Source organism: Artemia franciscana, chromosome 2 (genome assembly GCF_032884065.1).
Source record: "Artemia franciscana chromosome 2, ASM3288406v1, whole genome shotgun sequence".
Lineage (NCBI taxonomy): Eukaryota > Metazoa > Arthropoda > Branchiopoda > Anostraca > Artemiidae > Artemia > Artemia franciscana.
Genome location: NC_088864.1, coordinates 25,718,006 through 25,738,136, shown reverse-complemented (window position 1 = coordinate 25,738,136; position 20,131 = coordinate 25,718,006). Strand labels below are relative to the sequence as shown.

The 20,131-nt window shown below is 33.5% G+C and overlaps 1 protein-coding gene across 1 annotated transcript in view; it reads left to right on the top strand.

The window, feature by feature from the left end:
• Nucleotides 1-4,092: 4,092 nt before the first annotated feature.
• LOC136039308 (nitric oxide synthase 1-like) overlaps nucleotides 4,093-20,131 on the top strand; it is a 32,476-nt gene continuing 16,437 nt past the window's right edge. Inside the window, exons 1-4 of the mRNA XM_065722921.1 lie at nucleotides 4,093-5,910; nucleotides 8,358-8,543; nucleotides 13,973-14,081; nucleotides 16,816-16,897. Of these exons, the coding sequence (XP_065578993.1) occupies nucleotides 5,779-5,910; nucleotides 8,358-8,543; nucleotides 13,973-14,081; nucleotides 16,816-16,897 (509 nt within the window). The 5' untranslated portion in view covers nucleotides 4,093-5,778. The remainder of the gene's footprint in view (nucleotides 5,911-8,357; nucleotides 8,544-13,972; nucleotides 14,082-16,815; nucleotides 16,898-20,131) is intronic.

Sequence of the window (20,131 nt, the reverse complement as noted above, 5' to 3'; positions counted from 1 at the left end):
ACGAGGTGCTAAATTAGAATGAGTCCACACTAGCTCCTTAGCAGCTATCTTTAACTGGGACTAGTCCAGGTTGACTATTCTTTCTAAATTTATCAATATTTCAGTATTATATATTACTACTATGCCGATTAGCTGCATCTTCCAGATCCTTGGCAATTTTATTCACGACCTCTACTTCACACCTCCTTAGTTTATTTTTAAATGCTTTCTCCACTTTCTCCATATTTCTTTTGTTTTCATATGATCTATCACTCCAATAATTCTTGCACAAACCCCTTCTATTCTCTATTGAACAAAAAGCTTTTTATTTAATATATTAGCTGTAGTCTTAACTTTCTTCCTTAAGATACCATCAGCAACTTCACACATTGTTTTCTAAAATTATTTTATCAATCTTCCACATTGTCAAATTCTAAACTCCCAAGCTTCGTATTCCACTGTTCCAGGAAAGTTTCTCTCAAATTCTCATCTTGGAGCCTACCAACATCTTAACTACCCAGGATGCTAGTTACCCTTCTGAAATTTTAACTTTAAATTAACCCTAGACAATATTAGATGGTCATATTTACTTTTAATATTAATAACAGCACTCCTATATACCCTACCCTAGTATCTTGTATTGATCCTGCTAGTCTTCGGTTTACAATAACATAATCAATAAGGTGTGCTGTCTTACCATTACGTGAATAACATGTCAACTGATGCGCCATTTTATGACCAAAAACCATATTAGTTATAACTAGGTTGTTATACCAAAAAATTGCAAAAGTCTGTAGCCAATACTGTTTCTTTCTTGGATCAAATTTACCTAGACTAGGATACTTCTATCCCTATTTCTACCGACATGGGCATTAAAATTTCTTAGTAAACATGGCAGCACATACAGCAACTAGAGCGCCATCTATTCAAAATTAAATTAAATTGAATTTGAATGGTTTGTAGGCTACTTACATTTTTAAGAATTCATGTGCATTTTCTATTGAAAATAGAACATTTACGAATTTCATTCAAGAATGAAATTCTAGTTTAACTTCCTTTCACTATCTTGGAAAGGGATTAGGTTAGAAAAATGAAACTTTCAGCAATGAATCCAGGGCCAAAACATGGCCTACTCTGGGAAGGTATTGCAAGGCTTCCATGTTAGCCCTCTTCTGATTTTTAAGTCTTAGAGCTTTCACTATTTCTCGGGTATTGAAATTCCAACAAAACAACACTTGACCTTACTTTTAGTTTTATTTTCTCCAGTTATAGTTTTGAAAATGCAATTCTTGTTACTTCAATAGAGTTTTAAACAATATGAATTGTTTTTTTTTGTTAATTTAGGAGATGTATATCCAGATCTTAAATCTGATCCCAAACCAAGCTGAAAACAGTTTTCTTGTAGGCTCACTTCATTTAACCTGAAGATCTGTTTTTCAAGGTTTCACCTTCATAAGACATAAATTAATAGCCTAATGGTCATCTGAGGTCACTGCCTCTAGAGGAAGAAGGAGTAGAGGTAGGTAACCTACTTCAAAATACTTTCCCAGGACCTACTGTAGTCTGTTGACCCATTCCTGAAAATTTCATTTTCCTAACCTAACCCTTTACCATATCAAGCACTTGGGGAATCTTGTAACTTGTATTCTTTTTTTTACAGCATAGAGTTAGATGTGATGTGTAGATAGCAGAGTTATCCAATGTATTTCAGGCTGGCTGTGTATTCTTTAGGCCTGTGGTGTTTGCCAGGCTATTAAAATTTTGCTTTGGTAAGATTATGAATGATGGGTTTTTTTGTTGTCTTGACAAGTAGTTATTATCAAAGAATTAAATTATTCCAAGTCTGTGGAGAGAATATTTAGTTTTGATGACTTCAGAACAAACTTTGTCTTGTAAAAGTAAATTTTTAAGAAACATAGCCTAGGCCATCTAAAGCAATAATGAGGGAAAAGGTCAGCCTAGGGTAAAAGACCTCTTTTCAGGAAAGACCACTTTTCTTGGGCTTTCTGACAAAATAGATATGGGTTTTTGAACTGCCCCTATTTTATTACAGTATAATTTAATGTAGGCTAACTTCAGGGTCTAAATCAACATTTTAATTAGAATAAATAAAAACATTTAAGCATATTATTAAAACATAAAAATATTAAGATAATTAAACTAGGATGTAAAAAGATGTTAATTAGAAAACAATTCTTATTTCATATTATGCAGAATAATCTTAATTAACATATTTTGCAGGGAGAGAACCTCCATCTTTGCTTCTTTCACTGTTGTACAATTTTTTATTTACAAAATTCTTAAAGATAAACATGAAATCAACTAGATTTTCCATTAACAAATGATCTAAATTATTAGTTACACACTATCAATGCCACCTACCAAGAACATATTAATAGACAAATACTGATAATTTAGGTTAAGTATGGTGAGGTTAGATTAGTTAAATGGCATTTAGGTGTTTGTTTATAAAGGATTTTCAAAACTTAAAAAATAGATACAAATATTTAAAAATGTGATAGAAAAACTGGAAACACAAGGACAGAAGTGACAATGAAGGTTCTTTCCCTGCCTTATATTTTAACTAGGATTATTATGCATATTATAAAGTAAGAATTGTTTTCTTAACATGTTTTCTTATGTACTGGACTGCTCCTAGACTTACATCAATTGTAGCAAAAAGATCCCTGCCTTTTATCTGCCTTCTTGGTGAAAGAAGTCATCCAATGAAAGACAATCTGTACAAAAATAGTCCATTCAAGGTGATAGGAAAAAAAATGCTGATAAGTGGTAATGCAAACAAATATGGAAGGTAAGTTACAACCTGTTATCACAAAAGCAAAGTTTAGCTTATATCTGTTTTGTTTTGCTTTATAAATTTGACAGTGTTTGCAAAGGAACCAACAGTAATAGACAAAAAGGATTTTTTATTCTAAAGAGCTAAATGCAGAATTATGGTACTTTTGCACCAAAAAGCCAGTGATTTTATATAAAAACAAGAAAAATATGGATAAATCTTAATGGTTTCCCCCCAAACCAAAAGTATTTTTCCCTGGGGACTGTTTTGTAAATGGAATCCTTATGTCATCCTTACTTAATGAATAATTTTATTTGTGTTAAGCTTTAATGCTGCTCCTTATCTACTGTTGTAAAAACTAATTTATTTTGTATTAAATTTCTGACCATTTTTCAAATAATGTCAATAAACACACTTCCACTCTGCATGAAATTTTTCTCCATTCTCATAAAAATATCTCAGAAGAAAGTTCTTAATATAAATACCTCTCCACTCTAAAATTTTCCCCAGATTATTTTTTCTTTGTTGAAAATCCTCTATAGACAATTCTCTATAGAAAACTATTCTTATTTTCATTTGATAAAAGACCTGTTTTTATTAATTTTTATTATCCTTTCTTAAATCATGCTGGAAAAAAAAAACTCCAAGGGAAATTTAGCCCAATATTCCCCTTCCTCTCTGATAGGATGGATAGTAATCCCTGCAGAAAGTTGTTTCAATGAGGATTTCTACCCTAGAAAATTATTGCCCTTACTGTGATCTCCCATCCCCTCCCCCATAATGTCTTTCTGACATGGAAAGATGTATTCAAGATGCATAAACACAGTTTTGATATGTTATTTAAAGTTTCAAACTTTGTGTAAAAAGCAAGGTATTGAGGAAAGGGTGGTTCCTCTTCATATAAAAAATAATTTTTGATTTTAAGTTTTAATGCTGCTCCTTATGTTCAGTTCTATAAACTAGTTATTTATATTCAATTTTTGGTAATTTTTCAAAAAATGTCAAGAAACATGCTTCCACTCTAAACAAATGTTTCTCCATGGCCATGAAAAATGTATCAATGGAAAATTCTTAAACATAAATACCTTTCCACCCTAAAAATTTTCCCAGATTATTTTTTCCCTTGGTGAAAATGCTCTACAAATAATTCTTTCTATTGCTACTCATTCCTCATGTAAGTTTAATTGGCTAAAAGCTCCCAAAAGTCATGGCTTGGGTGCTTGCTCTTACTTGAAATAAGGTTATTTTATTTGTTAATAAAATACATATAAATAAGAAAATAGACTTTGGTTGAGAAACCTTAATCAGTGATGTAATGGAGAAGTCAAGTAAATATATTTGTAAAAGCAAAAATAGGAAAATTCAGGCAAAAATGTAAAAGCAAAAAAGAGTCACTACTGAAACAATTAATCAAACATTTTACACAAGTCTTATTTTTTGTTACCTTTTATCTGCATATAGTTTTCCAACTTTTTTTTGTTGCATGGAAAAATCCATTAGTGTTTTGTTAGAAGGAACAGTGGCTTTTTGAAACCTGTTCTAGTAAGTTTGAAGTAAGAGCTGATGTCCTAACTCTGACTTTTGTGTGTTTAGTCCATATATGGAAAGACTGTGAGAATGTAGGTTCTAGGTATAGTGGTATCACCCTAAAGGGATTTTCAATCTGGTGGGTCTGAAAGACCAATCACAACCAGTCAAATGAAACATGACCAATAAAAATCAGTCCATGACGAATAATCCGAAGAAAGAAGCATAATATTGTCAAAAGGCTGGTTTCTATAATGTTCCCAAGTAGAAAGTAGTTTTTGTCTAGAAATGCCTGAGTATGGCTTAAGTTCAGACCATGTTAAAGTAGTTTAGGCTTTTGACCAAACTAGTATTTAATGAAAATAAGGAGGTAAAAGTTTTTTATATTTCTTATGGTGTGAAACATTGTATCTGCTTGAGACTTCTTAAACCATATTCTTGAAGTATCGTGTTTAGAAGCTTGTATAACCTTGAAAATGTGGATATATTGTTCTGGGATTGAATAGCTGAATTTTTTGTGCTCGAAGGTTATTAACAGTTGAGAATTAGTGTGAATAAATAGTAACTTATCTTTTATTTTTTCTACTGTTGTTAGTCTTTGAACAATTGTCTTAATGTTTAAGCCTATATCAAAACAGATATTTTATCTAACTAATAAAGATGTAGTATATACTATTCCATTGGATTATGTAGAGAAAGGGATTGTCAGTTATAAGTAATTTTCCCATTGACTCGAATAAGAATCGAATGGAATTTCCTAGAAGAATTAATTTTTTTCAAAAAATTGCAAAGGCAGTGAAAAAAAATACTGGGATCAAAATACTAAGCAATTGAAGTTATCAAGTTATAAAGAAATGAACTATAGAGCTTTGTGTTGAAGGTCTTTTATTTCAATCTAGATTTGCAGTCAATAATTTAAATGCCAATATATTATTAACATGCAATATGAAACAGTAACTTTCATTAAGGTCCATCAGTCCCTTCTAGTAAATCCCCTGACAAGAACAATTTTGCTACTCATTCCTCATGTACTTTGAATTGGCTACAAGCTCCCAAAAGCCACAGCTTGGGTGCTTGCTCTTACTTGAAATAAGCTTATTTTATTCTTAAATAAAATAAACTTTGGTTGAGTTGAGTCATGGATTTTGATTGAAGAACCTTAATCAGTGATGTAAGAGAGAAGAAAAGCAAACATATTTGTAAAAGCGAAAAATAGGACAATTCAAGCCAAAAATTCTCATAGTATGTTTTCTTTGCTGAAACAACTGATCAAATATTTTTGCACAAGTCTGATCTATTCTTACTTTTTATCTGCATATAGTTTTCCTTATTTTATCATTGAATGGATAAATCTATTAGTGTTTCGCTAGAAGGAACTGGGGTCTATTGAAACCTGCTTGTAGTATACATATGCATCAATAGTATTGAGGTAGGAATAGTGTTATAAAATCTAGAGAGTAAATTTTCTTTCTTGTATGTTTGCTAATAGCGTTTTTGATTTCAAGGTCATGGCTGGTATAATGGACCTGAGTACAGAAACAAACGAGACCAATGGGCAAGATTTGGTCATCAGCAATCTTGCTGCTGCCATAGCACAAAGTTTTCCTGTAAGTTTCTATGTCTTTCCCTTTTTGATTATTTTAAAAATGATATCAGCTTCAGTGAATTCACACTCATTCTCAGCTTGATATGAAGTCCACATTTGTCTTGCTTATATGTGAATAATCGATTTTTTTTTTGAAGTAGCACCAGACCCTATGTTTTTTCTTTTTTTTTATCAGTAGTTTGTGGCTTGATAACAACTAGAGATGGAAATCTTAAAATTGTATCTAGGGTTAACTGGGGGATGCAATAAGTTTATTGTATTTGGATATGATGGTTGCAGTGATAGGTGCAGCCTAGGAAAAAATGTACTATAAAGGATTTTTGGGTCTTGGCCAAGTTTAGAAGTTAAAATTAGTGTCCTAGGAGGCTTTTGGAGAAACTGGACTTGATCTATGTTTTATATAGAGAGAAGGAAAATGGGTCTTATAACTCAAATCATCAGAATGTCCAGGAGAAAGGCTGATTGGATCTCACCTAAACTTAGGTGAGAAATTGGCTTCTTTGGACTATTGCTATTTTCTTGTTGATATGTACTTTATTAATGAATAACTTTAACTTATTTTGAATAGGAGGAGGTGCCCAAGCTGTACCTCTTTTGAGTTTGTAGCTGATTCAACTTTAACAAAGAACGAGTAGCAAAATTTGTCTCATCATGAAATTTACCCAAAAGAATTGTTGGCACTTAATGTAAGTTAGTTGAGTAAGACTAATGTACTTGCTGTCTTTTAGTCCTTGCTCAATCTGAAATTACGCGGGTAGGAAAAAGGAGAACCAACCCTTTTTAATGAGTTTTTCTAGTGGGGGACTAATCAAATATCTGTCAACACTGGTTGACAGTTAGTTTTGTAGTTCTGACTTTTGGGATCCATAAGCATTTTGATTTTCTTGGAAGAGGTAGTACTTAAATTCTTATCACCCTGACATTTATCAAAATCGGTAGGTGAATATCATTCACACATGAGTAAAAGTGAGAGTAAGAATTTTCATTATGTTTTCTGGAAGATCTAAATTGATCCAATACATGTTGGAGTAGAGGGTCCTTAACTTGTTCTTAATAAAACATTTACCAGAAGGAACCGTTGGATATTTACGAACCATGGTGGGTTTTAAACGTTAATGTCCTAGTTTTGCCATTTTGACATCAGGACCTAATTTGAAATCTGAGGTCAAGTTATCTTTCAAAAGGTTTTTTGCACATTTCGGACAAATTCGGTTTAGAAGTAAGAGCTGATGTCCTTACTATGGCTTTTGTGTGTTCAGTCCATATATGGAAAGAGTGTGAGAATTTATATTCTGGGTTTAATGGTATCACCCTAAAGGGTATTTTCAATCTGGTGGGTCTAAAAGACCAATCACTACTACTCAAATGAAAACATGACCAATAAAAATCAGTCCATGACAAAAAAGCTTAGGGAAGGAACATAATATTCTCGCAAAGCTCGTTTACTGTAATGCTCCCAAGTAGAAAGTGATTTTGTCTTGAAATACCTGAGTATAACTTAAGTTCAGACCTTGTTAAAGTGATCAAGGCTTTTGAATGAGCTAGTATTTAATGAAAATAAAGAGATCAAAGTTTCTTATATTTCTTATGGTGTAAAATATTTTATCTGCATCATACTTCCTATACCACACTGTATTTAGAAGCCTGTATAACCCTGAAAATGTGGATACATTGTTCTGGGATTGAACAGCCCAATTGTCTTGTAATCAAAGGTGATTGACAGTTTCAATCAGTTGAGAACTAGTGTTATTGAAGTAGTAACTTATCTTTTATTTTTGCTTCTGTTGTTAGTCTGAACAATTATCCTAACGTTTAAGGCTGCATAAAAACAGGCGTTTAATTCTACTAATTAAGATATAGTATCTACTATTCCGTTGTATTTTCTAGAGAAAGGGGTTGCCAGTTAAAACAAATTTTCTAGTAGACTCAAATAAAAATTCCTAGAAGAATTGATTTTTATCAAAAAATGCATAAGATCTGGTTTTCCTGATAATAATATAAATGTCAATGTACTATAAACACGCAAAAGAAAACTTAATGCTACCAGGGTTCGGTTGGGTATTTCGTTAAACAGCACTTGTGATTTCCTCAAAATTTCTGGTTGAAAATTTGACCCTTTATTCAAATCTAGTTTTACAAGAAGTTAATTTACAAGAAGTCAAATGTGGTGACATACTACTACCCTAGTGGCAGGAAATTGAAAAATCTTTTCTCAGACTCAACTGTTCAAGCGAGTTTTTAAACAAGACAAGATTTTCATTTTCAGGATATCATAGTGTCGATGCAAAACTTCAATGTGAGTTATTGAATCAGAGCTAGAAAAGGGGCGGGACTTTGTGTTGTATCTTTATCCATGTAACGTTATTAAATCAAATATGTAGGCATTTGTTGTCTGTTTGAAATTGTAAAACATCGTATTTTAATATTTTAACTGACCTTTGCTATTAGGATGCTAAGATGATAATCATTAACCATCAGACAGCTAGTGGGACTTCTATTGAACATTTCAAGAGTGAGCATGAAGAAAGAGGTTCCCCAGATTGGGTTTGGGTCAACCACCCTGTATCATCTACAACTGAAGTTTCGCATCCAGAAGTCATGTTTTGCTGGATCAAACCATTTTATAACTATGAGGTACGTGCAGAAAATCGGTCATTCAAATAGCGATATAAGGAGGGGACGGGGTAAACGGGAGAATAAAAAAATATGCATTTTGATATAAAAGTTTAGAATCTTAGCGTGTTTTTTTCTGCCAAAGGGATAAGGGGGAATTATAAGGCACACCATAGTCAAATGGCCCTGCTATAGTTTTTAATTTGTATTTTATAGTTGTGTTTTTTTTTGTTTTTTTTTTTTGCTCTTGTAGTGTCTCGTCAGTTGGGCTTACCTGTCATTTATAATTGTAAACCTGATTATTACATATTTTGCAGTGGGGGCTTTGCAACCATGAACTGAAGTGAATTTTGGAAAAAGGGAGAAGCACAACTAAAAGGGTGTCCCTTTTTATGAGGGGCAGATTTTCCCTTCCTCAACACCCCGGACTTTACGCTAAAGTAGACTACTTTACGCAAAAAGTAGATTTTTGACAAAGTCGAACTTGTGTTTAAGAAAGGGGTGTTGAGGAGGGGTTGTCTCCTTTCATATACAGCATAATTTCTGTTTGTTTTAAATTTTAATTTCGTTCTCTAATCTCAATCGAAATTTTTTTTATTGAATCATAAAATAAAGACGATTTGTAACCAGAAATACACTGCTTGACTAATCTAATAAAAACTTATAAGTTCACTATTCACTTGAAAGGCTGATCAGCATAAAATTAATTCAAAAAATACAATAGTGTTAATACACTATAAATCCTGGACGTATCTGCAGGATTTTTGTTTGAGCTGGTTTTTTTTTTTTTTTTTTTTCACTTCCATATTTTTAATTCTAGCTTTCTAGTCGGAGGAGGAGATATAGCCTCTTTTTTTGTTTGATCTGTATTAATACACTGTAAATCCCAATAGTATTAATACACTGTAAATCCCCGACTTGTCTGTATGATTTTTGTTTGAGCTGGGGTGGGGAGGTTGCAAAAAAGTTTTGTTCGGGAAAGAGGGTTCAAAATTATATGGGGAGGTGGGGGGGATGATTTCTAGTAAGTTTTTCATCTGTCTGGTTTCTGAAAGAATTTTAGTTCTGGGAGGAGTTCTATGAAAAAATTGTCAAGGGGAGGGGAAGGGAGGTCCTTAGCGAAAGAGCTTTTGTTCAGGGGATAAGGTTTTTTTTTCACTTCAATATTTTCAATTCTAGTTTTCGACTCGGAGGAAGAAATACAGCCTCTGTATGCATTTTTATTAACTAGTTTTCGAGTTAGAAAAATATCTTGAAGGGGTGAGATTCAAACCCAATTTTCCCCTCCTGTATAAATCTCTGTATACAAGTACAATACAATCTAAGTATATGAAAGATTACGATAATGGGATAGAAGGTAGAAAGTTTTCTAGATCATCCAATTTGAAAAACGAAATATATCCTGCTAAATCCATTGGTAATAAACCTTATGCAGGCAAATTTTCAAGATGGATCAAGTTTTCCGGTTTACTTTTGACTATGTTATGTTTTTGTCAATTTTTAATGATTACAACTGATTGGCAAAAAGTAAAACAACTTTGAAAAAAAAAATTTGAGCGTTATTTGATTTCCAATAATTTTAACTATAATTCAGTAATTTTCGAGTAGTTTGGGTTTCTTTATTTATTTAAAGGGGATTTTGTCAGTTTGGATCGATTTTTAGGGAATTTGAAGAAATGGAGAAGTAGCACCTGTTTGTTGACTATAACATTGATTTTCGTATTCAGCATGATCGATTACATCATACTACATTTCCAAGCCATCCCCTGCTTGCTGATCACCCATAACCTTAAATATTAATATTTATCTTGTCTGGTTCTCTGAGTGTGGTTGTAAGGCTAAGAATAGAACGACGATCTTTTTACTTACTTAGGGTAGCGAAGCGGCACTTGTTGAACTAGATTTTAAGGAATATCAAAGAAATGTGCCTTTCCATCACCAGCCTGAATCATAAGGGGGGGGGGGTAATTCTTGTCTCGTCCCTTTTACAACCCAAGCAAGCTTTTGTGCAGCCGAAAAATCAAAAAAAGAACAATTCAAAATGAAAAATCATAAAAGTAAATATCACAAATTACTGACCTTATCCAGAAAGACATGAAAACAGATGAATGTTGAGAGAGAATCTCGATATTTCAAATTAGTCAATTGTATCAAGTTGCAAACAAACAGAACTGCCAAGGCGTAATTGAATAGTTCAAAGCATAGCAATACGAAAAAACCACTATACCTCTGTTTCGCAGCAGTTTTTTCCTTCAAAATTAGGATTTACGATATTGTTGATGCATCGACAACGTTTATTGGATACATTTTCAGCATGAATCTTTAATCCCCCTCCCCACCAAACTAAAACAGATAACACAATATTTATACTACACGGTCGGTGTAGTAGATACCATGTGTTTCGGTGTATTTACATAAAATATCGGACAAACAGAGCAGCCGACAAGATTAAGTGACATGAAGACTTCTTTATTTCTAGGCGCTTAGTTACAGACGAGAATCTATTTAATTCTAATTTTTCTCAATTTACAATACCCTTTGTAATTTTTTCAGGAAATTTTATTAACATATTTTGCCTGTTCATTAAAATTGATGATGTCATTGAGGAAATGTAATATAACGTATGTAACATATTATGTAGAAATGTAATATATGTTGTAGTTGATGACATATAAAGGGTTCAAGTAGGAGGTTCAAGTTCGGAAAAGTTTATAATATTGATATCCTTTATCTTCTTCAGTGATTGGAATTAATCCTTGACTATTATGTTTTTGAAAAGTATTTCATTGCTGGATCCTTCCAGTTTATTGTGTGGTAGGATTCGTTTTGGAATTTTTCTTCTTAACTGTATCTATCATAGCTCCTCTAGCCTTCTCAGAGAAGGAGCCAACCATCAAATTAGTATTCAGAAGCTGAGATCCCTATTGCTGCTAATGTCATTCCTGTATCTCCCATCTCTGGTGATGACAGTCAGAATAATACTATAATAACTGTCCCAGAATCCCCTAACCCCAAAACTGATTCCCAGCTCAATCATGATTTTCACACAGTTATTAGAAAGCAGAAATGCAAAAAGCCGTTCTCAAGCCCTTCTGAAATAATCTCTAAAATAGTCCCAACAATGGAAATGAAGAACAAATCCATCATCCTTATAACCCCAATGCTTACAGGCCAAGTGTTTGCTGCCAAAAATGTCAATAACATTTGATTGAATCTATTCAAATATTTAAGATGTAGTTTCACTGTGAATGTTAAGAGAGAGGACTCCCTTACAGTTATGTTCCATTATTGAAAGGGTGCTTATAGTGCTCTTAACCAACATAGAATTGGTAATATATACGAGTTACTTCTGAATGATGGAATTGTATCTTTCTTAACTCAACTAAACCTGATGAAATTATCCAATATGTGTCTAATAATGAAATTGGGATTGTAACGTATGTTTACAAGTGCAGAAGAAAGTGGGAGTAACTGGGAAAAATCGTATTTGTACCGGCCAGCCTATAGGCCTTAAACTGCTGGGGATGCGTAGCAAGTACCTAAAATTCCCACAACCCATCAATAAAATTAAGAATAGGGATCACTGGTTATTAAGTGACAGGAAGACTTCTTTATTTCTAGAGGCTTGGTTACTGATGAGAATGAAGGTATCTCTGATTGTCTGAAGATACTTTTTGGGGAGTCAAAGGGGTGAAATGACTAATTGATAGTTCATATAATCTGTATGCATATTTTCGAACTGAAAATGTAATAAAGTGTTAGTTTGAAAATTTAAGTGCTGTGTGTTCATGAGACTTCATAATTACTGACGGACATTTTTTATGTCATGGTAACTCCACATTATTATTTTTAGCCTCTAGAGTTTTTATCTTTCCTGATAGCAGGATGCAAGATACAAAAGTTAATGTACAGTTCAGTTTGAGATTGCAACTTTACATTATAAAGCATTTCTTGATATTTTTGATTTAACCCGACGAGCTCGTGAGACATTTTTGAGATCATTTTATAAAGAATGACTGCACCAATATTATTCCTCTTGTCTTAAAAAAAAAATTGCAGAATATCTGATTGTACAGACGTGTCTGCGTATTCACTCTTACTATTATTTGTGTGATTTTTATAGAATTACATGCAGTCCTAATTACTGAGGGATAGTCTCTAAGTATATAATAAGGCTTTTGAAAGCAGGTGTGTCTCTAGACATAAGAGAAAACTCACTTCTTAAGAGAAAGAGATACCTTTCCGTACAGAGAGGTGTAAATTCAAAGTAGAGGAAGCATCTTTCACCAAATTTCATTCCAAAATCAGACAGTAGGTAAATTTGTGTAGGTTGTTGTACTTGTTTTCTGATCTAAATTACTTAAAAATAGGCCTGAAATTTTTTCTTTTTGTTGGCAGCGTGATAAGTAAACAAAATGACTAAAAGCACCAAGAACTTCGTAATCTTGAGGAGCTATATCCTCGTTTGCCCCCCCCCCCACATTGTTAAACCTAAAGTTTGACTTCTTTCCTAATTCTTTAAGAATACTCCTGCAATACAAGGGCCGTTTAATTAGAACAGAAATATTTTTTAAAAGCATCAAAACTTTAGCAGAAACCGCTTCAGCTTGGGCGTATATTGGTTTATTTGAGTATGAGTTAAATCTAGTTTAAAAGGTGATACTATAGGAAGGTGGTGTGATACTTGTTTTAATTGGATATTACGGAAACCGCAGAAATAGGGAATCTGGAAAACCAAAACTTGACTTTCTTCCTAACTTGGTAGTGTTCCTAAAAGTCCCCTGTGTACCGTCTACTCACACTGAAAGTTAATTGTCGATTGGAAAAAATCTAAATGAGAGGCAGAGGACCATGAAACCCTTTTCAAATATGGAACAGTTAGTGTTCATTTTAAGGTTTAATGTTGCTTCTTAATTACAGCAGAATTATTTTCTTATATTAAATTTTGATTGTTTTTTCAAATCTTAACGGAAAATTCTTCCTCCTTGGAAATTTTCATTCATATAATTCTCCTCCATGAAAAATTTATCCTTTGAAAACTTACCCCGTGAAAAATTATTTGAGAATTGAATAATAAACAGATAAATGATTTTTCTGTAATTAAAAAGTGTTTTGAGTGATAAATAAATAGATAAGAGACAAATAAATAAACCCACATTCATGATCTTTTTTTCTAGGAGAAACATAAAATTATATGTTTTGGCAGATGGAATAATGAACTGTCTACCGTGGGGCCCTCTGTTGTGCTGGATCTGATGGTGCGATTTACATTAAGATTGTTAGATATATTATGGGTATTTCCTCCTTTTTGTGAAAATCGGCCAATTTTTTTTTCAAAATTGAAGCTATTGATGGGCATTATTTATCTTTATGAATGTCATATATTTCGATTCAGCATCAAAAGCCAATTTTTCTGATGAATTAATTATTATTAATATTCTTTTTTGTAGAATTCCTCCAAGTTTCTAACTAGTGGCACAGATTTTGTTCATGAGCCCATTCAAACAAATTTGGTTTTGGTTACTGCTGATTCTTCTGAAGGACCTGACTTCATAGATTGTAAGTTGCATATTGTCATTTTATTCCATTAAGCTTGATTTTGGATTCAAAATTTTAGACTAATTTGTAAATTCCAAGAAGAGAAAATGTGGTTGTCTAGAGCCCCACTCCGTGATTGGTTGATTCAAGTTATCAAAAACCTTAATTAAGCAGATAAAAAAAATTTAAAAGGGAGTCTTTCCGTGTTTCCAAACTGTCTTTGTATTTCGAACCGCACTTCGAGTTTGCCCAATAATAGGAAAGTTGTCGTCACTTTGGCATCCTCCAATCATATTTAGTCCAAATACATTCCTTAAAATATGTAGATAAGGGTATTGTAATTTCAAACCTTTGTATCTATATTAGATAGGAGTGTGACACTTCGGATTAAGGCTTTGGGATATACTGAATCCGACTAAGTAATTTTTATCAAGACGGCTTTTGTTTTAGGTGTATTTTCCCTCTTTATCTAAAATAATTCAAATTTTAAACGCAAATAAATTTTGTTTTGCCATTAAATTTATGAATTATAAGTTGCCATGAAAAGTGAACTCTTTGACTGGTATCATTATGACATGGTTATAAAATACTAGTTTAAAGAACGTCATTAGAAAGAAGTTGTAAACGCATCAGTTTCTGAAAGCTTAAAAATCCTTGACTTGCAGACAAGGTAAAGCCAAACAAGTACGATTTTTGAATGGATCCTTAGAAGGCAGTCAAAAAGGCGGGCTAAGTGTCCAAATGAGCCTGCTGAAGTCGAAAAATTACAGATTAAAAGATTGTATAATCATTATTTCGAAATCTTCTTGAAAAGGTTTTAGTAACCAAAATATATCAGAACGTGAAAAAGGATAACTTTCACTGAAAGTTCAAACCATCCAAACATGAACAAAATAGACAACTTTCATTTTATATATTGCAGCTAATGCAGCAGACTTTGTTGTAAATCTACTAGTGATGCAGACGCTACAACTTCTTTTGGCCTCTTTCTTATAGTCTGGTCTTTTGTCAAACTTTTCGCTGTAATACTAGCTCTCTTCATTCCCAGTTTTGGTGGAAGCCAGCGTGATTGTAGTTTGATGGATTCTTTTGTCACTTTTGACCTCATTTAGCAAACTAAACATTATTCACAAGAAACAGTTGAAAAATGGTAGCGAAAAAATGTGCTCCACAAGTTTTGCTATGAGTGGAAAGCATTGGCTCCTATAATAATCAAGTGGATCTTAAACAGCTTTCTAGTAATCCGCTGGACTAGCAGTTTCAATATCACTGGATAACTACAAATCCTCTATCCTTTTCGGTTCCACTTTTGACTAACCAGACAGCGCATATTTTGCAAGGAAAGGAGTAAGTATGGAATGATTTAACTACCTTGCATTTTCTGGTTCCAAAAAGTCTGGTTGTTTTGTCTAGCTCTTCTTCAATTTTTTGTAATTTATTGTATACCATGCAAGGATAAGATCTTCGCTAAAGCTTTTCTATTAGCTGACTCGAACGTTTGCTCATACTTCATAAAAATTAGGACCAAACGTTTTTGATGACTCAGGTACTTCTCAATTATTACTTTCCCTTTTTCCAAAAATCATATTTATATTCTTAAACAACTTATTTCTAACCTCATAGCCAGCATATTTAAGAAACTCATTTACTACGCTATCGGCACAGGGGCGTTATTATTTTTTAATTCCTTTTATTACTGTCATTTATTCCTTCTCACAAAATAAATCTTCCTTAACATCCAAGGTTTCTCTAACTTTTTGACTCTCCTCGATATCTTTTCCTGTAACTGACCTGGTTTAGCCTGTAACACCGGTTTAGCACATTTTCAAAATATACTACCCTTTCCTCTTTAACCCTTTCCTTATCATTGATTCTGGTCCTGTTCCTAGCTTTAAGTGGGACAATTTCAGATTGTCTACTCCCTCATAATGTACTAACATGCCAGTGCGATAGTTTACTATTATACCGTCTTGCTCCATTTCCACATCCTCGGCAAATTTATCCGTGATCTCTAATTCAGACTTCTTTAGTCCATATTTTTATGCTTTTTTCTGCTTTCTTTATATTTATCATATTATCACACGATCTTGACTCGCTTAATTCTTGTACATGCCCCTTCTTTTCTCTATTAAATATAAAGTACTGTTACTATCATTCCTAAATGCGTTCCTAACTTTCTTCCCTGAATTCGATAAAAAAAATTATTGTTTTATGGCAGGAAATTGCAAAAATTGCATGTTTGCTATGGGGCAATCTTTTTTTTTTTTTGTAACAAAAAGGGGCAAAAGGTTTTTTTTTCACTTTTTGAAAAAAAGTATTTTCACTCTCCATGGTCTGAGATAGAGATTTTTGCGTCTGAGATATTTTTGTCAGATACAATGATTTCTATTGGTTGGTTCCATCTCATAACCAAAAAGATTGTTAAATTGGACCACTTTTGTTTGGGCTGATTTTTCTTTTTGTTTCAAAATTGCCATAACAATCAGGTTTTTAATATTTATTTTGTTGTTAAAATCTTTGTTTTTAGGGTGTTGATTGATACTCTCAATGGTCGCTTTTTAATTTGAGTTCCTTACCATGAACTACCTGTTTAGACTCTCTATTAAGTTTTATAAGGATTTAGTACCAAACACATTTAATTTAAAAAAAAAATAGAGAGAAAATACTGAATGCCTTAATTTCTGGTCAAGCTAGTTCAGACAAAATCACTTATTTTATTCTTTGAGTATGTATTAAAAGCTATACAATTTTCTAGATTTTTCCAAACATATTGGGAAGGAAGTTGTACCTCTTAAGGTGACACATAATGAAGTAATTGCTGGAAGAAGAGATGATGGGTAAGTCCTTTTCTAATATTTATCTCCCTTTCACCTAATATATAGGATTTATTGCAAGTTTGGACGTGGAATATCATACCCGTAGTCATGAGGATCGACTAAAAAACAAATCAGCTTTAAATATGATTTATTGGTAAAAGCTAGTTATGGCTCTTTAAAATGGAATATCTCTTATCTGGGAGCAGCGTCGAAAATGAGGCACTTGTGACTGACCCGTTCATATATTGCCAAAAAATGAGGCTGTGTGAATTTGCTCCTGTAATATTTGAATTTAATATGTTGATATCCTATTCATATAATAGAAATATGTGGAGGTTTTCCTTTTAGTGTCCTGGTCTTTCATTTACCAATTATTTATTTTCAATCTTTTTCTTTAAAATTGATGTTTCAAATAGTTTTAATGCTTTTCTATAGTCTGCTTGTCACTTCTAAAATGCATCAAATTTTATCGTTTCTTGCTAATAATATACCGTATATATTCAATGACGATTTGACAACCTGGAACAGTTCTTTCACCCCCCTTCTCCCCTGGAATGTCAGGGCTCTTTCAAGCTGCCCCTTCGATTTTCTGTGTTTTTAATGCCATTGGCTACTTTTATTTTGTCTTCTTTAGTTCTCCCATCCCCCCTCTCCAAATTAGAAATATTTATTGGGTATATTGTGCTGGTGGTGTATTTTTTATGAGTTTTCCTATCATTCTCTATATTGTTTAAACAGTTGGGCGGCTTCTTGTGTGTTCTTTTAATCCTTCCTATACAAAATGTTTTTCCCATCCTGCAAAACAAATTTATGTGAGGATGCTTGATTATTCTCCTGGCTTAAATTCTCATATGTCAACCACTGATTAAGTGAAAACTCACTTGAGGGCTTTCAAGTGATTTCTTTGAAGTCCTCTAGTGATTGGGGCCTCATTTGAGGTGAACTGATGCTTGTAAAACTAGATCTTCAGGAATATCGAAGAAATGCACCTCTCCATCACCGACCTTAACCACAAGGGGGTAATATATGTTGTCTCGTCCGTTTTCCATCTCAACAAAGCTTTTGAGCAGCCTAAAAATCTAAAAGGAACTATTCAGAATAAGAAATCATAAAAGCAAAATGTGACAAAGCACTGACAGAATGCAGAAAAACATATGAAGACCGATGAATTCACAGATAAAAGCTCGATATTGCAAAGAAGTGAATTGTATTGAGTTGCAAACGAATGTAATTGCTAGGGCACAAAGCAATATTTTAAAACGTACCAACACAAAAAAAAAACCACGATTCTACACTTCTGTTTAGCAGCAATTTTTGTTTTCTTCAAAATTAGGATTTATGATATCGTTGGTGCATCAGCAGTGTTTATTGCATACCTTTCTAGGACACACCTCCAATCCCCCTCCAAAAAAACACAGATCAAACAGTATCTATAGTCTACAAAGATTGATGACTTATGGTCAGCATGTATTTATTCGCTTTACATAAAATATCATACACACATTTGGTAGCTGACAAGATACTGTTATCGTGACAGTGCTGAGGTAGAAAAAAAAACTAGATTCAATATAAACTAGAACAATGTTGCGCTTGCCTCATTCTTAGCTTTTCCTAAAATCCAACTCATGTTGAAAAGTAGTATTAAAAAAGATACAGTGGTCAAATATCGCTCTGAAGCATGGGTCCTCCGAAAAGCGGAGGGAAATTTACCATATGTTTTCTAGAGAATTTGCCTACGGATTGTTCTGGGTACCCGACTGACTGACCGTATTTCAAACAGTAGGCTGTACGAAAAATGTGGTTCAATTCCGCTTTCTAGGGCTATAATGAAAGAAATTTTGAGATGGCTAGGCCACGCTCTGCGCATGAAGGATGACAGATTGCCAAAGATTGTCCTTTTCGACCAACCTTCTAGGACTAAACGGAAAGCAGGTTGTCCTCGTCGGGGGCTGGGAGAGCGTCATAAATAAAAATCTAAAGGAAATGGTAACCTCCTGGGATTGTGTAAAGAGGGAGGCTTTGAACAGATTGAGTTGGAGGAGGAGCATGCGTAGCTATTTTGGCCTCAGGCGGCTTGTTGCTACGAGGAGTTATTAGTAGTAGTAGTATTTTAAAGAATCTGGACATAAATAATTGAAATAAGCATTACTGCTTTTGTGTGATACTTTTTTTCTCTAATGAGTTTATTTTCAAGTTATTGAGAGATAGTTATAATTAATGATTAAAATCAATAATTAGAGATTATGTAGCAGCCTTAGGAGCAAGTTTCAAATGATCCTTTTACCATTCATTTATTTTCTCTGAAATTGAAGTTTCAAGTCTTATTTTTTTTGTGAATTAAAGTTTCAAATAGTAAGTAGGGAAAGGCTTGATATTCCTTTTTGTTGTGCTATGGATTGCTTGTCACTTTTTTAAACTATATCAAATTTTATCGTTTTTTACTTTATTGTGTGTATTTTAATAAAGATTTGGCAACCTAACCTTTACCATCTGAAAATCTAAAACTAAAAAAGGAAGAAGCATTAAAGCATTTCAAGATCTATTTTGAGATTCCGGAAAGTTCTTTTTCGTAATTACTACTACTACTACTAACAACTAACTGCTGCATAAAACCGCTTGAGGTTGCTTCAGCCATGAACGCTTCTGTTCCGTCCCAATCGATTCAAAGTGTCCCTCTTTACTCCCTTCTAAGAAGTTCGTATTCCCTTAATTATTTCCTTATGATATCCCCCCAACCCATTCGGGGACCTGATTTTTGTTTGCTCCTTGACGGTTGGCCAACAAGGACAATCTTTGGTAATCTGTCATCCTTCATCTGCAAAACGTGTCTTGCCATCTCATCCTATCAACTAGGGTGCAGCTATTGCTGTAGCCATGATTTAAGGCTGTATGCTTGTTGTTCGACAGGCTTTACTCCAAGTTTGTTTAAATAGTTGGAGTGAACTCTGCGACCGTGATGATTTTGTAATGAATGCGTTTTGGCTGTGTGGACTCAACTGGACCAAGTCTCAGGCCTCAAAGACCCATGGCTTCCATACACCAGGGGCTGAGTTAGCAGAGCCATGCCAATTACCTTTCTCCCCCAAGCCATGAGTTTCTATCGGTGAGACTAGAACTCGAACTTGAGTCCCGGCGTCCAGTCGGCGTGGGCAGATTATCCAGAACGATCTGTCTACATTGCAAACAGAAATTTTTTTATTTTATTTTAGATGAAATCAAGTAAAGGGCTAGCCACGACCGGTAATTGTGTTTGTT